General features: G+C 34.2%; 2 protein-coding genes across 2 annotated transcripts; one reads left to right on the forward strand and one right to left on the reverse strand.

Moving 5' to 3' along the window:
* Positions 1-8,121: 8,121 nt before the first annotated feature.
* On the forward strand, positions 8,122-9,142 carry LOC133336010 (uncharacterized). Its single transcript, XM_061544301.1, has 3 exons — positions 8,122-8,184; positions 8,246-8,728; positions 8,792-9,142. Exons 1-3 carry the CDS (start codon positions 8,122-8,124, stop codon positions 9,140-9,142), a joined length of 897 nt encoding a protein of 298 aa, XP_061400285.1.
* A 7,239-nt stretch (positions 9,143-16,381) lies between these two features.
* On the reverse strand, positions 16,382-18,181 carry LOC133336011 (uncharacterized). Its single transcript, XM_061544302.1, has 3 exons — positions 18,106-18,181; positions 17,567-18,006; positions 16,382-16,717 (listed from the first exon to the last, which is right to left on the reverse strand). The coding sequence occupies exons 1-3, from the start codon at positions 18,179-18,181 to the stop codon at positions 16,382-16,384; spliced, it is 852 nt and encodes a 283-aa protein (XP_061400286.1).
* Positions 18,182-20,441: the final 2,260 nt, after the last annotated feature.

Raw genomic sequence — 20,441 nt, forward strand, 5'->3', positions numbered from 1 at the left:
TCCCCTTCTCCCTGTAAAAATTCGCGATGTTTGGGCTATAATTGCACCCTTTGGAGCGACCAGAAAAACCGACAAAAATTAAGTATTTGTTCTATTTTATCCCCTAAACATCAACCGATCATTACCAAAAACAACAGGGGTCTTCATTGGCCAGAACACATCCTACATGCAAAATTTCATAAATATTTGTCCATAACTGTGGCCTGTATCGTGTTTAAAAATTATAATGGACGGACGGACGGACGGACGGACACACATGTCTAGATCGACTCAGCTAGTCGAGATATGACGATCGGTATACTTAAAGGTGCGTCTAGGACCAATATTTCGCGGCGTTACAAACTCTTGGGGCTTCACAAAGCTATAATACCCTGACAACATAGTTGTGTAGGGTGTAAAAATTCACGACAGGAATAAGCAGTAAGGAAAGTAGTAAAGTCGGATACCTTTCCCTACTTTTGGTATATTCAACAAATGAATCCTAACAGACGACACATTTTTAAAGGACCATTAAAATGACATTAAATCCATAAACATGTCATTCTGCAAAATTTCGCGTCAATTTGATAAACATGAGGAGTTTGGGGCACCATTTACATAAAATCGGACGAAAATATATATAAAATCTATATCGCAATCTCAACCGATTTCATCGAAATTTGTCACAGGTTAGGTTATACTAATTATAGTATGTTTTGTGCATACGGGCCACATTTTGAGTTCTTGGTGCATCATTTACATAGATATCGATAAAAAATATAAATCGGAGCTCTATCCAAATCTGAATGGATTGTGCAAAATTTTGTGTCAATCGGCCTAACATTGGGTCTTTGATGCACCATTTACCTAAAATCGGACGAAACTATATATGGGATCTATATCTAAATCTGAACCGATTTTCCCAATCTCAATAGGGTTCGCCCTTAGGCCGAATAAGTGACCTATGCAAAATTTCATCCAATTCGGATCATAAATGCGACTTGAACTTTGTTTACAATTTAACATGGGCAGACAGACTTATAAAGTGATTCTATGCAAATTCTCAAAAGTAACCATGTTTCTGTCGCATTTCCTTTCGCCTGTTACAAACATATGCACAAAGACATAATACCCTGTACCACAGTGTGGTGAAGGGTATAAAAATGTAATAAATAAATAGAAAAACGTTTTATGATTGCATTAATTTCATTTATTATTAATAATTATTTTTGATAATATCGTTTTGTTTAGAAATTGTTGATAATATCCAACATTAAACAACTGCCTGTCTCATTTCGGCCATAGAATGGATTGGGCATTGATTCATTTTTGAAATCGATCAAATATGATGGCATACGATGTACCTGTTCACAATAATAACCCTTGCCAATACATTTGGAATTTTCATCCCAACCATTAAGGCATTGATTAATCAGATCTGTAGAACGTTGGATATTTGAAATGGTGGTATTTGTAACGGTAAAACTACATTCGTGGGCAATTTTAATGAAGCCATTTGCGGATCCCTCGGCTGTTTGCAGTTGATTTGAAAAAGTTTTCTGGCTGCTGGCAGTGTAGGCATTTGAAGCAGACACCTGAAAGGAGGAAATAAATATGTTTTTTATAATTTCTATATTTTAATGTGAGATTAATAAAACTTACCACATCGGACAAACAACGCGTGTATGCTTCCGGATTGGAGGCATTAAATTTACTCTGGCAATTAGTTACACCCTTTTCGAATGTCGAAGTGTAATAGGTATCCAATGAACGATTTGTCGCAACCATAGGTGAAATCAATGAGCTCGATTGACTTCTTGCATTAACCATACACTTATCCATTTCACTTTGAGCTGCAACAGTTTTGGGTATCAAATTTCGATATTTATCAACACATTGTTTGCTAAAGTCATTCAACACAATAAGGGGTGTTAAATTTTCATTTGCCCGTTCAATAACATTCAGCAGAGATTCCTTGTGTATTTCAATATCATTGATGCGAACTTTATAGGTTTCCGAGAAAGTGTTAATTTGTTGGGTATAATACCAAATGTGGAAATTATTTTGATGTCTAACAGTTTCGATATATTCATCGTTGCGTATTATCGAACTGTTACGTTGAGCATAGAAGTTCACTGCCGTGGACTGCAAAGAAAAAAAATATGTTTGCTTAATGAAATTCATTTTATAAGAAATAATATTTTTTATTTAATTTAATTAGTAGTTATTGTACTTTTTTAATTTTATTTTATTTTTTATAATTTTGTTTATTCAATTTTTTATACCCTACACAACTATGTTGTCAGGGTATTATAGCTTTGTGCAGCCCCAAAAGTTTGTAACGCCGCGAAATATTGGTCCTAGACCCACCATTAAGTATACCGATCGTCATATCTCGACTAACTGAGTCGATCTAGACATGTGTGTCCGTCCGTCCGTCCGTCCGTCTGTCCATTATAATTTGTAAACACGATACAGGCCACAGTTATGGACCAATCTTCACGAAATTTTGCATGTAGGATGGGTTCTGGCCAATGGAGACCTCTATTGTTTTTGGAAAAGATCGGTTAATATTTAGGGGATGAAATGGACCAAATACTAAATTTTTGTCGGTTTTTCTGGTCGCTCCAGAGGCCGCAATAATGGCCCGAACATCGTGAAATTCTGCACGGAGAAGGGGATCGGGCCAAAGAATAAGCTTGTCTGTTTTGATAAAGATTGGCCAATATTTAGCGGGTCAAATGGACCCTGACTTTTGTGTGAAAAATGACAAAATTTGTATTCTATAGCGTATATTTTCACCCCTGAATTACATAGACCCAAGAAGTTGATATTATATCCAAGAGGAGTGGTTGACCTTTAAATTAATACCAATTATATTGTTGTATATGCTCGGATGTGGGAGTTACACCTAAATATTTACAGGTATCTCCGTATCCGTATATTATTTAGCAAATCATTATCACTCTAGAGCGCGGAACTATAGCGCTGATCGCTTTGAAATGTTCCATAAGGTTCCAGTTATGGTCAAGGACAACGCTTATAATTTTCGGTGATGGTCAGATAATAATTTTGCAATGAAGTGGACCGAAAACTTAATTTTTTTGTGTTATTTTCGAGTCGATATATAGACCATAAATGAAAGCCGAACATCACAACACAACCCACGGTGAAGGGAATCTGGACAATAGCTGTACTGAATACTCGTAATATTCGGAAAATATGTCAGTGTGAGGAAGAGGTGCTGTTTACCTCTAATCGGGCAAGAGGATGCCAATATCACGAAATATTGCCCAGGCTCGGAATAAACATCCGCAGAAAATTTGAGTTCCGTGGTAGTTGTGTAGGGTATCGTATGGTCGGCCCCGTCCGACTATACTGCTCCGCTCACTGGTTATTTTCTATTTTCTTCTTTTTAAATTAATTTTAAAACATTAAATTTCAATATTGTTACTTACCGGTTGTACATAGGCAATAATGAACATTGCCAAAAATATCGAAATTTGTATATTGGCCATGGCTGCTACTATGCTGATTCTTTGACTTTCGTTGAAAAATTCTCAAAACAAACTGATATTTTCGAAAATAAAATCGTCAATTTTATACTTGAATTTTTTTGATGGTTCTATCCTCATTTACTCTTTTATTTGTGATTATTTTACCAGGAAACTAGACCATATTATCGATTTTTTTTATCAACGGTAGTGGGGGCTGCCTGTGCAGAATTCTATCATAAATTATGGGAATTAGGTGAAAGTTATTATTATCAATATAATATAGAGGGTACCCTTCATTTAAATGGAGGTTATATTAAATCTGGTAATCTTTTCGAGGCACTTCAAACACATTGTTACAAAATAGAATTCATGGTCTGGAATTTGTAAAAAATAGTTATCAATGGCTTTATGAAGCGTAAATAATAAACAGAGGTTTTTTGGGACCACGTGACTTATGACTGTTGTCGCAATGTATACGTCACCTTGAACTAATAAGCATTATTTTTTTATGAAGGTATTTGCAAAGACTCAGACTGATACGGATCGCCATAATTTGTTAGAAAAATATTTTATATATAACTCTATTTGAAAAATGTGGAGCTCATGGTATGGGAAGTGCGAAATTTATTCGAAATTGTCAATTTGATATTTACAGTAGGGTATATACACTTCGTATCGGACGAAAGTGTTACCATATTTAATCTTTATTAAAATTTATAGCACCTGATAATTTTAATATTAGCAAGTTTGTGCAGTTATCTTAACAGTTATTCAGTAAGCAACAATATATTAAGTGATTCAATATTTTAGACATTGAAATGAATCATCAATATAATCAATATTATGCAGAGGTCATTGTCAATATTGAAGGGAGAGAAAACCCCCGGAACCATATTAAAATTATCTTTCCAGTCACTGAAATAAATCTGGAATATTCTTAGCAATATGATTTACGAAAGTGAGCCAATTTGACTCACACAAGAAAATTTAATTTAAGTGCGTTAAGAAAACTGTTCCTATTTACTATTAATAACATATTAGGTTAGGGAAAAAGAAATCCATTAGGCAGGATCTAAAAATCGACCATAAAACTAAGTTGCTTCCATATCGCCAAATGATAAATTCTGATAACTGGGTCATTTGAAGATAGCAATTGACCAGAAACGTCCAACAGGAGAGGTGAACTTCTATGAGAAGTTCAGAAACGTCCAACAGGAGAACTTCTATGAGAGATGTATTATGAAGTTACCTTTAAAATGGCAACAAATCATACGGACATTCCGAAGCATGTTAAATAATGTCCTATAGTTCAAAATAACGGATTTATTTTTCCCTAACCTAATATATATTGCCTTTAAGGATTCAAATTGCATTTTTTGAAATAGATAAAAAAATAATTTAAATGTGTCTAATGGGCTGATACATTTTCATTTGACAATTTTGTATAGTCAAATACTTTTTCAACTAAATGAATTTCCAAATCTTCGTAAATATCCCAATCGTACATGCCAACAGTACCCCAACTCCAAATTTCAGAATTCCAGCTCTATCGGTTAATCCAAAATTTAAATTATACCAAATTTAGTACTCATTACTATGAATTTCAGAAACTTCCCAAATATCCCAATCCAAACCCAACAGTGATCCTAACTCTAAATTTCAGTGTTCCAGCTCGATCGGTTCACCCAAATTTCAAATTGTACCAATTATAGTACGATTTAGCTCTATCCGTTCCTTCAAATTCAAATTGTACCAAATTTAGTACCGTTTAGTACTTTTCCGTTACATGAGTATACACTTCCAAAACCACCTCCTTATATGGACCCAACTTCTCAATCTCGATTCACATTTATCCGTCCACATGCTACGAAATTGGAACAAATTTTTGTACATTTTAGTACGTTTCGGATACTTATAGTTCGAATTTTCAAAAACTCTTTCGTGCATCTATCCTACACTTCTTAAGTGACCCAAATCTAAGAATTCTAGATCTACCGGTTCGCCAAATGCAAATGGAACCATATTCCGTGCTTTTTAATACTTTTCGTGCCGTTCTAGTACGAATTTCCGGGAGGTACCAAGAACCCGTATTTCCAAATTAAATCCATTTCGGTGAGAAACATTTCCAAAATATCGAAAATTGTTCGGTAGGGTTATGTGGGAGATATACAATTTGTTTGATAGGAAAATATTGCAAATCAGATCCACTTCGGTTGAAACTTTGGTTACCGAAACCCCCAAAATTCTGAATAATGATATTTTAAAGTGGAGAAATTTGCTATCCAATGTTAAACTAAACTTTACAAAATATCGAAAATTTGGGAGGTACAATTATATAGATACTACCCTAACAGGTGTAAAAATATTGATATTTTTTTAGTAAGGTTTCCAGTCCACACCATGTGTTCCCAAAATACCAAGTTACAACCAAATTCGATTGAAAATCGTCCAAACTCGTCAACATCCCGAAATTTTGAAAGGTACAATAACAAACATCCTAACGGTAATTTCAATATGTATGGCAGATTTCAACGCTCTTTCATTTTTATATAGACTCCATCTTATGACGGAAATGTTGAATACAAATAGTCCTATATTTTATATTAGCAATACATTTTCTGGTCATTGTGTGGATGTGGAAAATCAAAACAATGCTACCAGTGCCTATCGATTTGGACGTGACCACAACAAATGAGGTCTGACCAATTTTTTTTATAGAAAGCTTAAACCCAAGGTCCGACAAATATTCTTCTATAGAAAAAAGTTGGACCTAAGGTTCGAGGATTTTTTTTTTCTATTAAAAAATTTGGGCCTGAGGTCCGACACATTTTATTCAAAAATAAAAAAAATACACTTGAGGTCCAACGAATTTTTTCTTTCGTTTTTCTATTTTTTCTTCTATAAAAACACTTTGATCTAAGCACGGACGATTTTTCTTCTATAGAAAAAACTTAGGAAAAAGTCCGTCCTCAGGATTTTTCTTCTATAGAAAAACTTAGTGCAAAGCACTCACAAATATTTTTCTATAGAAAAAATCGCGTTGGCAAGAACAAACAGTATATTGGAATTATTTATATTAATATTCTGAATATTTGACTCGTTTAAGTTTGTCAGGGTAGTATCGAATTATACAAACGTGAATTAGAGAGAAACGTGGATATAACTGCTAGGCAATTTCGTCGATAGACTTCATATTTTTATCACCCAATTACAACCACATAACAGCCTAAAAGTTCATAAAGAAATACCTGTACGGGGGAAGTACCATCTTTTTTGATCATCATAACAATCATAACATTTTGTCAAATGTGAAAAACTCCCCCATTGATAGCAAAAACCAGTGAGCGGAGCAGTATAGTCGGACGGGGCCGACCATACGATACCCTACACAACTACTGCGGAACTCAAATTTTCTGCAGATGTTTATTCCGTCCAGATTCCCTTCACCATGGGTTGTGTTGTGATGTTCGGCTTTCATTTGTGGTCTATATATCGACTCGAAAATAACACAAAATATTAAGTTTTCGGTCCACATCATTCCAAAATTATTATCTGATCATCACCGAAAATTATAGGCGTTGTCCTTGACCATAATTGGAAGCTTATAGAACATTTCAAAGCGATCATCGCTATAGTTCTGCTCTCTAGAGTTATAATGGGTTACAAAATAATATACGAATACGGAGATACCTGTAAATATTTAGGTGTAATTCCCACATCCGAGCACATACAACAATATAATTGGTCTTAATTTAAAGGCCAACCACTCCTCTTGGATATAATATCACCTTCTCGGGTCTATGTCATTCAGGGGTAAATACATACGCTATAGAATACAAATTTTGTCATTTTTCACACAAAAGTCAGGGTCCATTTGACCCGCTAAATATTGACCAGTCTTTATCAAAACAGGCATGCTTATTCTTTGGCCCGATCCCCTTCTCCATGCAAAATTTCACGATGTTCAGGCCATTATTGCGGCCTCTGGAGCGACCAGAAAAACCGACAAAAATTTAGTATTTGGTCCATTTCATCCCCTAAATATTAACTGATCTTTTCCAAAAACAATAGGGGTCTTCATTGGCCAGAACCCATCCTACATGCAAAATTTCGTGAAGATTGGTCCATAAATGTAGCCTGTATCGTGTTTACAAATTATAATGGACGGACGGACGGACACACATGTCTAGATCGACTCAGCTAGTCGAGATATGACGATCGGTATACTTAAAGGTGGGTCTAGGACCAATATTTCGCGGCGTTACAAACATTTGGGGCTGCACAAAGCTATAATACCCTGACAACATAGTTGTGTAGGGTATAAATATATCTTTCAGCTATTGTGCTTGTAAATAAACCAATTATTTACCCTAACATTTCGCAAAAAAATTAAACATTAAAATTAAGTAAATAAAAATAATTTTTTATTAACACATTTTCCAAGTAAAAAGGTTTATTTCGGTTGAAAAAAAATCTGATATTAAATACAAAAAAGTAAAACATAGCAGATAAAAACAAAAAACACTTGAAGATGAAATGTAATTTTCAGATATATAAACCAGTGCAATTTTACAATATATGAACAGTTGGTTTGTTAGCATTCAGACGAAAAATTGAAAACAATAAAAACCAAAAAAACGATAAAATGGTCTTTATAAAGATTTTTGCCTTTTTGGCATTACTGGTGATTGCAAAGGCACAACAGAATGTAAGTGAATTTTAAAATAATTCTCTAGAAAATAATAATTCTCTAGAAAATGAATTTTCAGACTGGTCTAATCAACTACTATAATAGCCAAAATAGTTCTCTCATACGTAACGATGAATATATCGAAGCTGTGAGACGTCAAAATGATTTCCATATTTGGTATTATAATCTGCAAATTGAATCATTCCGTCTGGGCTATTTGGATCGCATTAATTCGATTACAATTCAGCAGAAATCCCTGGTCTATGAAATTTCACGAGTGAATGAAAATCTGATACCCCTAACAGTGTTGAGTGATTTTAGTCGAAAATGTGTTCAGAAATATCAGTCGCTGATACCCTCGGAAATTGCTGCCGAAAGTGAAATGGAACGTTGTATGATATCGGGTAGAAGTCAAGTGAATAATCTGATTACTTATATGGTATCAACCAATCGCACTTTGAGCAACTATTACACGGGAACCTTTGAACGGGGTGTTACAAATTGTCGCAGCAAATTTAATGAATCGTATCCCGTAAATTATACCCAGTGTTTGGCGGATGTGGTAGGAAATTTTTTCTTTTAAAAATTAAATAAAATTTTAATATTCAATTTTATTTTCTATTAGGTCTCTGTTTCGAATGCTTATACCGTGAGCAATCAAAAGTCATTCTCTACGCAATTGGAAACAGCCAAGGGCTCGTCGAATGTCTATGTAAAGCAGGCCCATGAATGCAGTTTCTCTGTGCAAAATTCGACAATTTCAAATGTTAAACGTGCCACCACACTCATAGATCGCTGCCTTCATGAGTTAGAGAAGACAAATGCCAATTGTGCTACCACAGGATATTATTGTGAAAATGTTCTTGGCATACCATCGTATATGATTGATTACAAGAATCTTACAATGCCCAATCCATTCCGTGGCCGTAACGATACAGAAAATTGCTTAACTTTGGAGATTTTGAATGCACCTTAATGTTTTTTTTTTTCAAATAAACTTTTCTGAAAATTCTAAAAATAACAGATTTGTTCTTGCAAAATAGTCAGGCTGAATCCCAGTTTGTTGTTTTTATAAAAAAAAAACAACTATTTATTATTTGCCGAGGGGTAAGGCAGGGAAGACTATAGTTTCGGATCACGCCACTGATCCTCATCAGTTCCCTTAGTTTTTTGTTGGGATATTCTCCCCAGAAGCTATTGCTTCTATACAAAAAACATCGCGACAGTGGGAAAGGTGTGGTATTGTTTGTAAATGCCTTGTTAACCTCGAAGTGAGGCTCCAGCGAAATTCTCATGCAGTTTATGTCGTTAGTCTGCTAAGTACTTCGCTTTGTTACAAGAGACATTTGGGTATGAAAGGTTTTTTGTATAGAAGCAATAGCTTCTGGGGAGAATATCCAAACAAAAAACTAAGGGAACTGATGAGGATCAGTGGCGTGATCCGAAACTATAGTCTTCCCTGCCTTACCCCTCGGCAAACAATGCCATACATTCCCCACTAATAAATAGTTTTTTTTTATAAAAACAACAAACTGGGATTCAGCCTGACTATTTTGCAAGAACAAAATACAAATGGTATCCCAAATAAACCGCCAACACTACTGAATAACAGATTTTTATATATATTTATTATGGCTTTGTGCATATGTTTGTAACGGGCAAAAAGAATCGATATAGACCCATGGTTCCTTTTGAGAATATGCATAGAATCACTTTCTGCGTCGAATTATACATTTCCGTCTGTTGATGTTAAATTGTAAACAAAGTACAGGTCGCATTTATAAGCCGAATCAAATGAATTTGGCACATCTCATTCATTTGGCCCACTGAAAACTCCTATTGAATTTGGGAAAAATCGGTTCAGATTTAGATTTAGCTTCCATATATATTTTCGTCCGATTTAAGATAATTGGTGCACCAAACTCCCTATATATTTTTCGAATTGCACGAATTTTGGTATATCCTACTGAATTAAGCCTAAAAATCATTCGATTTGCACGAAATTTGGCTAGCGTACTTAATTAAGTCTGGAATGGTGTGCGCTAAGTTTCGTAAAAATGGGTTCAGATTTATATATACCTCACATATAGAGTTTCGCCCGATTTTAGGTAAATGGTGCACCAAAGACGCTATATATCTTTCGATTTGCACGAATTTTGGTATATCCTACTGAATTAAGTCTAGAATGGCGTGTACTAAGTTTCGTGAAAATCGGTTCAGATTTAGAAATATCTCCCATATATAGCTTCGCCCGATTTTAGGTAAATGACGCACCTACGTCCCTGAAAAGCATTCGATTTGCACGAAATTTGGCATAGCGTACTTAATTATGTCTGGAATGGTGTGCGCTAAGTTTGCTAAAAATGGGTTCAGATTTAGATATAGCTCCCATATATAGTTTCGTCTGATTTTATGTAAATGGTGCACCAAAGTCCTTATATATCTTTCGATTTGCACGAAATTTGACATAAAATACTGAATTGAACCTGGAGTGATGTCTGCCAAGATTCGTGAAAACGGCCCAGATTTAAATATAGCTCGCATATATAGTTTCGTCCGATATTATGTAAATGGTGCACCAAAGTTCCTATATATATTTCAATTTCCACGACATTTGGCATAAGGTACTGAATTGAACCTGGAGTGATGTCATATATCATTCAATTTGCACGAAGGTTTTATGAAAATCGGCTCAGATTTAGATATAGCTGCCATATATTTTCGTCCGATCTTATGTAAATGGTACACCAAAGTTCCTATATATATTTCAATTTCCACGACATTTGGCATAAGGTACTGAATTGAACCTGGAGTGATGTCTGCCAAGTTTCGTGAAAATCGGTTCAGATTTAGATATAGGTCCCATATATATTTTCGTACGATTTAATGTAACAGGTGCACCAAAATCCCTATAAATCTTTAGATTTGCACGAAATTTGGCAAAGCGTTCTTAATTGAATCTGGAATGATGTGTGCCAAGTTTCGTGAATATCGGTTGAGATTTAGATATAGCTCCCTTATATATTATCGATTGATTTTAAGTAATTCACGTACCAAGGCACCAATATATGGCTGATAGGAACAAAACGTACTGAAATTAGTATAACCTAACCTGTGATAAGTTTCATATTTGGATATAGCTTCCATATACATTTTTGTCTGATTTTAAGTAAATGGTGCATTAAACTCCTCATGTTTGTCAGATTGACTCGAAATTATACACAACATACAAAATTGAGCATAGAATAACGCAGTTGCTTTTCTAGAAGTACAGACATAGCTCACGGATGTCCTATTGATATTTGTTTGAAGTCGATTTACATAATTTTGTCCCATTATAACAATCGATTGACATGTTTAAGTCGATTCAAATTTAGAAAAATATCATATATTTAGTTCATCCAATTTCATGTTAATAGTCCTGTTTAATATACCCCTAGTGGTGAAGGTTATCATATAGTCGGCCCCGTCCGATGTTACTGCTTTCCTTACTGGTTTAAATATATTTTTTTAACGACCATCAGAGACTTAGGCGTGGATTTTCAAAACAAATGTAAGTAACAAATGAACCTCACCGATAATAATCTCGTACTAGTGTTACTTTCTCAAATCAGAAAAAAAAAACATCTCCATAAGACAAAAATATTATCTTTCAGCTTTTGTGTCCATAACTAACCTATATAATTATTTACAGTTAAAAGGTAAACATAATAAAGAAATAAGTGATCGTTCTACTAGTAATTACCATTTTCTCAGTATTTTTTTATATGAATCAAAATGTAACATACCGAGATATTAAACAAATATAATAACAGAGAATAAAACTTCTGAATAATTTTTAGATTTTAGGTATAAAAACAAAAACAATTTTAAATAATTTCACAGTTTTCACAAGGACATTAAAACGACAGTTTAATATTAAAAAAGCAAAATGTTCTTGTTGAAACTCGTCTCCTTTTTGGTCTTGCTGGTTTTTGCGAAGGCCCAGCAAAATGTAAGTAGATTCTCCTAAACTTCCTTAGAGACAATAAATTTTTGAAATCTCATTTTCAGACTGGTCTTCAAAATTACTATAACACCCACAATAGTTCTTTGATACGTAACGATGAATATATTGAAGCTGTAAGGCGACAAAATAATTTCCATCTTTGGAATTATGATTTACAAATTACAACATTCCGCGATGGCTATTTGGATCGCATTAATTCCATTGCAATTCAGCAAAAGTCTCTCGTAAATGAAATCGCACGTGTCAACGAAAATTTATTACCTTTGAAATTACTGAGTGATTTCAGTCGACAATGTGTTCTGAAATATCAACATTTGATATCCTCTGAAATGGCTGCCCAAAGCGAACTGGACCGTTGTATGATCTGGGGTAGAGCCCAGGCATTAACCAATGTTTTAATAGGAACCAATCGTACATTGAGTAACTATTACGTTGGAACTTTTGAAAAGGGTGTTACGAATTGTCGTAGCCGATTTAATTTATCCTATCCCGTGAATTATACCCAGTGTTTGGCTGATGTGGTGAGTTATAATTACAACATCTTATTTTTCTTTAAAAACTAGAAAAATAAGTTACTCTTCTTTCAGGTCGCCGCTTCAAATGCCTACACCGCAAGTAATCAAAAGACATTTTCCCTACAATTGGAAACAGCCAAGGGCAATTCGAATGTCTATGCTAAGCAGGCACATGAGTGGGCTTTTTCAATACAAAACAGTACCCTGACAAATATTCAACGTGCCACCACCCTCATCGAACAGTGTCTTCATGAAGCTGAGAAACAAGAAACTGATTCTAATTGTAACGGCAAGGAGGGATATTATTGTGAAAATGTTCTTCAACTACCATCGTATTTGGTTGATTATAAAAATCTTACAATGGTCAACCCGTTCCATGGTCGTAACAATACTGAAAAATGTTTAACTTTGGAAATTTGGTCTGGTGCCCAGTAAGAAAAAATTTCCACTTTTTCTTATTTATTTTGAAAATATAAAAATAAATAAATACACTTAAATATGCAGAAAATTTAAATCATATTTTCTTTTAACACCAATAGGGAATAGGTACGTCAAAATAGAATATATAATACCCTATATTTAAAAATCCGCGCCTAAAATTATACCTACAAATATTTTTTTTAATCCACGCCTAAAAGTAGACTTAAAAAATATTTTAAAAAATCCATTTCTAAAATTATACCTAAATATAATTTATAGAATGGATATATAAAAAAAACTCCACATCCAAAAACCATTTCTCATGTTAAAAAAAAACCAGGCCTAAGATTAGACTTGTAAGACGATCTTTAAAAAATCCACACCAACATTTCAAATTACAACCACTTCGATCGAAAAAAACATGTCCAAAATCCTATAAATATCGAGAATTAGGAGTACATTTATTTGCCATAAATGTGGACCGATTATCGAACTTCTTAATAATTATACCCTCAGCCTTATAGGGTATAGGGGTATATATACTTTGAGGGTATATATACATTGATACGGTGAAAATGTGCCTCTTTGAAATATTGATTTTAGGCCCCATGTTTCTTTTAATCAAATCCGTTTCAGACAATTTGGAGTTGATTTACAAATGTCCTTCCGTCTGTCTGACCGAGTGGTGCGCACGATAACTCTCGAAGGGAGTATCCGATTCCAACAATTGAACAACTTCATGTAGGAAGATGGGGCTCTCCACCAATATTTATAAATCCAATTTAAGACGAATGGAATGTTCGATTTGAACCAAACCTTGCACAAACTATTAACTTTACCAAGCCCTGATCAAGACCGAAGATGGGACTCATTGCTTCACTCCTTCTGGTGCATAAAAGTGTCTATATACTTCCAAATTTTGATATACCCGCCACATAAAGGTCTCGCTCCATTTTCGGTATTAGTTATTTTCTAATCGAAGTGTATATAAATTGGCATATCGGATTCTCATGCAGCTGTTCCGTTTAATGAGTAATTGTAATTTGAAACATTATTTTTACAGAGCATGAACAACCAACTATCACATAATGCAATCGCAAAGTCCCCAAAGAAAGGTTCCGACCAATTTAACGAATATTGACTGCTCACCACCATATTGAACTTAACGATGTTTATAGATTTGGCACATGGTTCCTTTTGAGAATATGCATAGAATCACTTTATGAGTCGATGTTAAATTGTAAAAAAGAACATGTCGCATTTATGACCCAAATTGAATTAAATTTGGCACAGCTCATTTATTTGGCCCAAGGACGAACCCTATTGAAATTGAAAAAAAAATCGGTTCAGATTTACATATACATATAGTTTCGTCCGATATTGAGTAAAGGGTGCACCAAAGACAGAAAGTTAAGCCGATCTCCACTACATTTTGTACAACATACTGAAGTTAGTATAACCTAACGTGTGTCAATTTTTGTTACAATCTGTTTAGATTTATATATAGCTTCCATATATATTTGTATCCGATTTCAAGTAAATGGTGCACCAAAAACCCAAAGTTAGGCCGATTGCCACAATATTTTGCACAACGTACTGAAGATAGTATATCATGTGACAAGTTTTGTTGAAATATCTTTACATATAGCTCCCATATTTATTTTTGTCCGATTTTGAGTAAATTATGCACCAAGGACCCAAAATATGGCCGATCATATTTCTTGGAGGACGTACATAGTTTTTTGGAACCATACGTGCTATATGGATACCCGGTTTTACGGGACCGAGGAGTACAAAATGTGTATCATTCGGAGATACAGTCGAAAACCTCTTTTGGGACCCTGATTTTAAAGCAAGTCCTTCAAAAATTGAAAAGGTACATAATAGTCAGTCCTTTACCAATCGACGCCTAGGCGTTTTCCAAAATGGAGCGATATATGGTCCTCAATAAACCATTTCTTCTAGCTATTTCTTGAATATGTCATACTTTTTAATAAGGAGGTCACTAAAAAACGTTAGTAACTATCTACAAGAGCCACAAACCTTCGCAGATTATTTGATTTTTCGGCAATTTTATGTAAAACTTGGTGGTATCTTCATTTATGGCCCCCGGGAAGCATATAGTCTACGCCAACAGCCCAACGTCGAACTAAAGCCCAGGCCTCGAAATTTGATGAAAAGGATATAGTCATGTTGGCGAAAGCCATTTGACCGATAATGTTTGTAGTTTTTAATGCCATGCCTTCCGCTTTATCATTTATGTGTATCAAAATCTGGCATTTTTCTTTGAATACCAATTGGAGAAACTCTTGTTTCCTAAGACAATTTTTTCATATATCATAGTTAATGTATTTTACTAAATTTTACCTTTCAGGATCAAATTGTACAAATCTGTTCTTATAGTTTTTTTAATAGATTCCAGAATTCTTCAGTTGCTATACTAATTTTGAGTAAATTTAAATGTAAGATTACAAAAACCCTGCCTTATCGCAAACCTACTTCCCTTATACTAATCTGCATTTCGTAAGGCCGTCTTTTGACTTATATATGTCGGTCAGAGCCGACTATGGAATACCCTACAGAATACATCAATATAATTCTGCCTAAAAAATACTCAATTATTGGGACTTGATTTTATTAAATAAAAACTTGAGAAAAAAATGAGAAGTTTTTCCCTTTAAAACCTTCATGTATGTTGAATGAACTGACATCATTGTTATCAGTTGCAATATGATTTGTCACCCATCAATATATTGGTCACTGATTCTTTCATTGTCTTATCGTATCGAGGTCTTTTTTTTCTTTGTTCAGTTTTGTTTGCCTTTCCGAATCCAACCCTTTTCAATGGAATCACGTTTTACATTCCATTCCATGAAAATCCACCTACCTTCTATCTTGTTTTTTTTCAAGATTTATACTATAAATATACTAAAATAATAACATTGTTTATAATGGGCTAATAAAACAGTAAGTAATCTCTAAATATAACTAACAGCAGTGTATTATTCGAGAATTAAATGTGATTATAAAAGTATTGTTATTCATATAAAACCTCTGTTTATTATTGGACCCCCTTCGTAACACTGATATGAAAATAAGAGAAAAATTTTTTTTTTAAAATTATATTTTCTTAAATTAATAAATTAAAAATATAAAAAAATGAAAATTACTGTTCAAAATCAATTTACATTTATAATTACGATTTCTTTAAAAACTACACAACCTCACTTAAAAATCTAAAATCAAATAGAATCATCAAAATAGACCCACCCTAATAAACTTCAATTAGCAAACAATTTGTTGTCGTATTACGACCATAGAATGGATTTAACATTGTTGAATTACTGAAGTCCACTTGATATTGTGGTAGATAGTAAACATTTTCACAGAATCGTCCTTCGCTACAACGTTCACAATCGTCCAGTCCATGTATACATCTGTCTATCATTAGATTTGCTTCAGCATTCATGGTTATCGTACGATTTTGAACACTAAAGCTACAATCTAATGCGGTTTTAATTTGAGCATTCGATGAACAATGGGCAGCGTCCATTTGATTGTGGAATTGTTTAATCATGGTTCGCGTATGAGCCGTAGCTGCAGAAATCTGAAAATATAAAAAAATTAAAAAATATTTTTTTTAAAGATTTTAAAGAATTTTAAATTATTTTTTCAATGGCTATCAGAGCCTTACGCGTGGATTTATTAAAATTATTTTTCAATAGCTATCAGAGGCGTGGATTTTTTAAATAAATTTTCAACGACTATCAGTATTTTAGGCGTGAATTTTTTCAAATTATTTTTTCTACGACTATCAGAACCTTAGGCGTGGATTTTTTCAAATTATTTTTTCAACAACTATCAGAACCTTAGGCGTGGATTTTTTCAAATTATTTTTTCAACGACTATAATGCCTTAGGCGTGGATTTTTTCAACGACTATCAGAGCTTTAGGCGTGGATTTTTTCAACGACTATCAGAGACTTGGGCGTGGATTTTTTCAACGACTATCAGAGCTTTAGGCGTGGATTTTTTCAACGACTATCAGAGACTTGGGCGTGGATTTTTTCAACGACTATCAGAGCTTTAGGCGTGAATTTTTTCAAATTATTTTATTCTATGGGCCACAATTGAAAGCCGAACATCACAACAAAACCCACGGTGAAGGGAATCTGGACAAGTAATTAGAAGGGCTGTACTAAATATCAGTAATACTTGATGACCTCTAGTGGTCAAAAGGGTGCAAATATCGAAATATTTTGCGTGTTTAGAATATAGAACCACAGAAAGATAGATTTTCGTGGAAATTGTGTAGGGTATCATATAGTCGGCCCCGTACGACTATACTGCTCCGCTCACTGGTTTAAAATTATTTTTTCAACCACTATCAGAGCCTTAGGCGAGGATTTTGGAACTATTTTTTTCAATTATTTTTTTTTTAGTTTGGTAATACTCACCACTTTTGCAATACACTCTGTAAAATGATTATCCTGTGCCGGATGTTTTGTGGTGCATGCCTTCAAATCTCGTTCCATATTATTTTGATAGTAATTATAGAGATTTACTTTTGTTGTCACCGCTGCGTTCACGATGTTATTCAATTGATTTTGAGCTGCCGTTATACACGCCTGCATTGAGGTTTTTGTTACCGCAACTGTTGGTATTTTTGAACGATATTTTGCCACACAATCTTTACTGATATCACTCAAAACCTCAAGCGGATTTAAGTGTTCGTTGGTTTTGATAATATCCGTCACCAACATATCCAACACCAGTTGTATAGAATTCAGGCGCTCTGTAAAATGTTTCCGAAACACATCCACCGTTTTTTCACATTCCAAAATGTGATCGGCATATTGTCGACGATTTAAATCCAGATAATTATCGGTACGTAAAACTGAGACATTATAATTTGAATAATTTTTCATAAAATTTGTTGTTGTATTCTGAAAAAAAAACAAGAAAGTGGAAGTTAATGTTGATTTAATTTATTTACATTTCAAATACAATACCAGTGCTTCAATGTTGACAATGGCAAAGGCCCACAATACGAAAGCTGTTTTAAAATTCATTGTATCCTCGTCGAAGTCGATATTCTACTGCCACCAAATGTTTGCGAAATACTAAATTAATTTTGAATAAATTCTTGCAATTTATATTTAAGAATGGTTTAGTCCCACAAAAAGGGGACTTTTTTGAGCTTTACTTTCTTCCAAACGTTGAATTGTGGTTGACTGCAACCACAGCTTATTTCCTTTGAACATAATCTCATTTTGTTGAGTTTAGTTTGTAGCAAGGAAAATAAATTCTCTTTTTTAGTTTATCGTTTTGTAGCCACACAATTTTAAATGCTTTGAATGAAGAACATCACTTAGCGTAGGGGGGTTCCCACGAGCAGTTTGGGAATATTAGTTTTGCAAAAGGGGAATTCCATTTTCCACTGTAATGAATTGAAGATGCCTTGGGAAGAAAATTGATTGATCAAAGAAAGGGGGACAATGTATCAAGATGACAAACACACAAAAATTGTTTAGTTGTGCGCTGAGAAATTTGTTACTGCTGACTGAAGAAATCGCTTTAAATCTTTGTTTGTAGATACTGCTGATTATTTTTGAGAGTTTTGTGAATGAAAAATCGAATGTGGAATATTATGTAGAACATTTCGTCCCTCCAACTTAATTCCTTGTGTATGCTTTCCGTCTTATTTCCTTGACCCGTAAACTAATTATCACAAGACTTTTCCAAATATTCTTAAGAAGTGTCTCTCATAAGATTTTAGATAGTGTATGATAAAGGAACTCTTGACCTTAAATCAGATTTTAATATGGGAGATAAATAAAAACAATATTCTAATATTGTTTAGTATTATCATTATCACACTGTAGCGTGAAAATATGCTGAAATATTACCCTGACATTTTAAGTGTAGGGATAGTTATGTAGGATATCGTATGGTCGGTTCGTCCGACTTTTCTGTTCCGTCTAATGGTTTATTACATTAAATTTTCTTTTCATCCTTGACATTCGTACATTTTATTTAGAATGCAGTATTGAGAACATCTTTCATAGACCGGGGCTAGCGTTCAGATGAAAATTCTCTAGTTCGTGATAATGACAGTCATGATATGATAGTGCCATGGATATCATTAATAACTACGCGTCTTTATTTTGTACTCGATAACCATTCAACACGACATTCCATTCGGGATTTCGAGCTGTATACACCATGGACGTACGCAGGGGGGCGGCCCGGGGGGCCCGGGCCCCCCCCGAAATCAAACTTTTTCACAGTAAATTCATGTTTGCAACACCGATTTTTTTCATTTTGTACTACCGGGCCCCCCCGAAATGAAATCCTGTGTACGTTGCTGGTATACACTATCAATAAAAAAGTGTATATATAGCCCCAGCCTATGGTTTGAGGAGCTCTTCGGAATTACACATTTGGTTCCATTTAGTACACATTATTACAATCTTCCAAAACGTCTTGCAATTTTCTATGAACCTATGAAAATTTTATACAACCTATGAAAATTTTATATCCCTATCTCAGGATTCCAATTCTATCGCTTCACTTATAATTTAAATTGTACCTAATTTAGTACACATTAGTACGCATTTCCCACCACAACTTCAACATCGGTTCACCCAAAATTCAAATTGTACCATTTAGTACCCATAAGTAAAAATTACCAAAACTGAATCCATACACCAATCCTACACTTCAATAGGTAACCCTATTTCCAAATTTCGGTTTTCTAGCTCTATCGGTTCGCCCAAATACACATTTGGTACTATTTAGTACACATTAGTAAAAAATTCCCAAACTTCCTACATGCCCCAATCCTACACCTTAACAGTAACCCTAAATTCAAATTCCAGAATACCAGCTCTATTGCTTCACCCAATATCCAAATATAGTACCATTTAGTACTTTTCGCGCATCTAAGTAGGGGAGACTGGGGCACCTTCGGCACTTTTTTTTTAGAGCTCTATATCTCAGTACTTATTCAACATATATAAAAACTTTATGGCTGATTATTGTCCTCTGACTCTTAATTATAAAAAATAGTACCAAAAAGATATAAAAAAATAGTATTAGTTAAAAAATTTTACAGTTTTGTAAAAAAAGTCAAATTTGCCGAATGTGCCCCAACCCGGGGTAGCTTCGGCATTTGATGGGGCACATTCGGCACCATAGTCATAGCCGGGTAATTGTCATCGCTATCAGACTGGTTGAGATTCTGATCCTCTAAAGGCTCTATTTGGTTTTAATAAGCCACACAATGTTTGAATTATATGGCTTTATTTTCTAGCGGCGGACCTTTACATC

This window comes from Musca vetustissima, unplaced genomic scaffold, assembly GCF_032173495.1.
Source record: "Musca vetustissima isolate MV318-11 ecotype Yass unplaced genomic scaffold, APGP_CSIRO_Mvet_v1 utg10440, whole genome shotgun sequence".
Lineage (NCBI taxonomy): Eukaryota > Metazoa > Arthropoda > Insecta > Diptera > Muscidae > Musca > Musca vetustissima.

What these genes read in the sequence shown, in the direction of transcription:
- LOC133336010 (XM_061544301.1), top strand. Translation starts at nt 8,122, where the DNA reads ATGGTCTTTATAAAGATTTTTGCCTTTTTGGCATTACTGGTGATTGCA. An exon ending in TTGCAAAGGCACAACAGAAT is followed by an intron (nt 8,185 to 8,245) that starts GTAAGTGAATTT and finishes ATGAATTTTCAG; the next exon opens with ACTGGTCTAATCAACTACTA. An exon ending in CCCAGTGTTTGGCGGATGTG is followed by an intron (nt 8,729 to 8,791) that starts GTAGGAAATTTT and finishes ATTTTCTATTAG; the next exon opens with GTCTCTGTTTCGAATGCTTA.
- LOC133336011 (XM_061544302.1), bottom strand. Translation starts at nt 18,181, where the DNA reads ATGAATTTTAAAACAGCTTTCGTATTGTGGGCCTTTGCCATTGTCAAC. An exon ending in ACTGGTATTGTATTTGAAAT is followed by an intron (nt 18,007 to 18,105) that starts GTAAATAAATTA and finishes ATAATGTCTCAG; the next exon opens with TTTTACGTACCGATAATTAT. An exon ending in CAGAGTGTATTGCAAAAGTG is followed by an intron (nt 16,718 to 17,566) that starts GTGAGTATTACC and finishes TTATATTTTCAG; the next exon opens with ATTTCTGCAGCTACGGCTCA.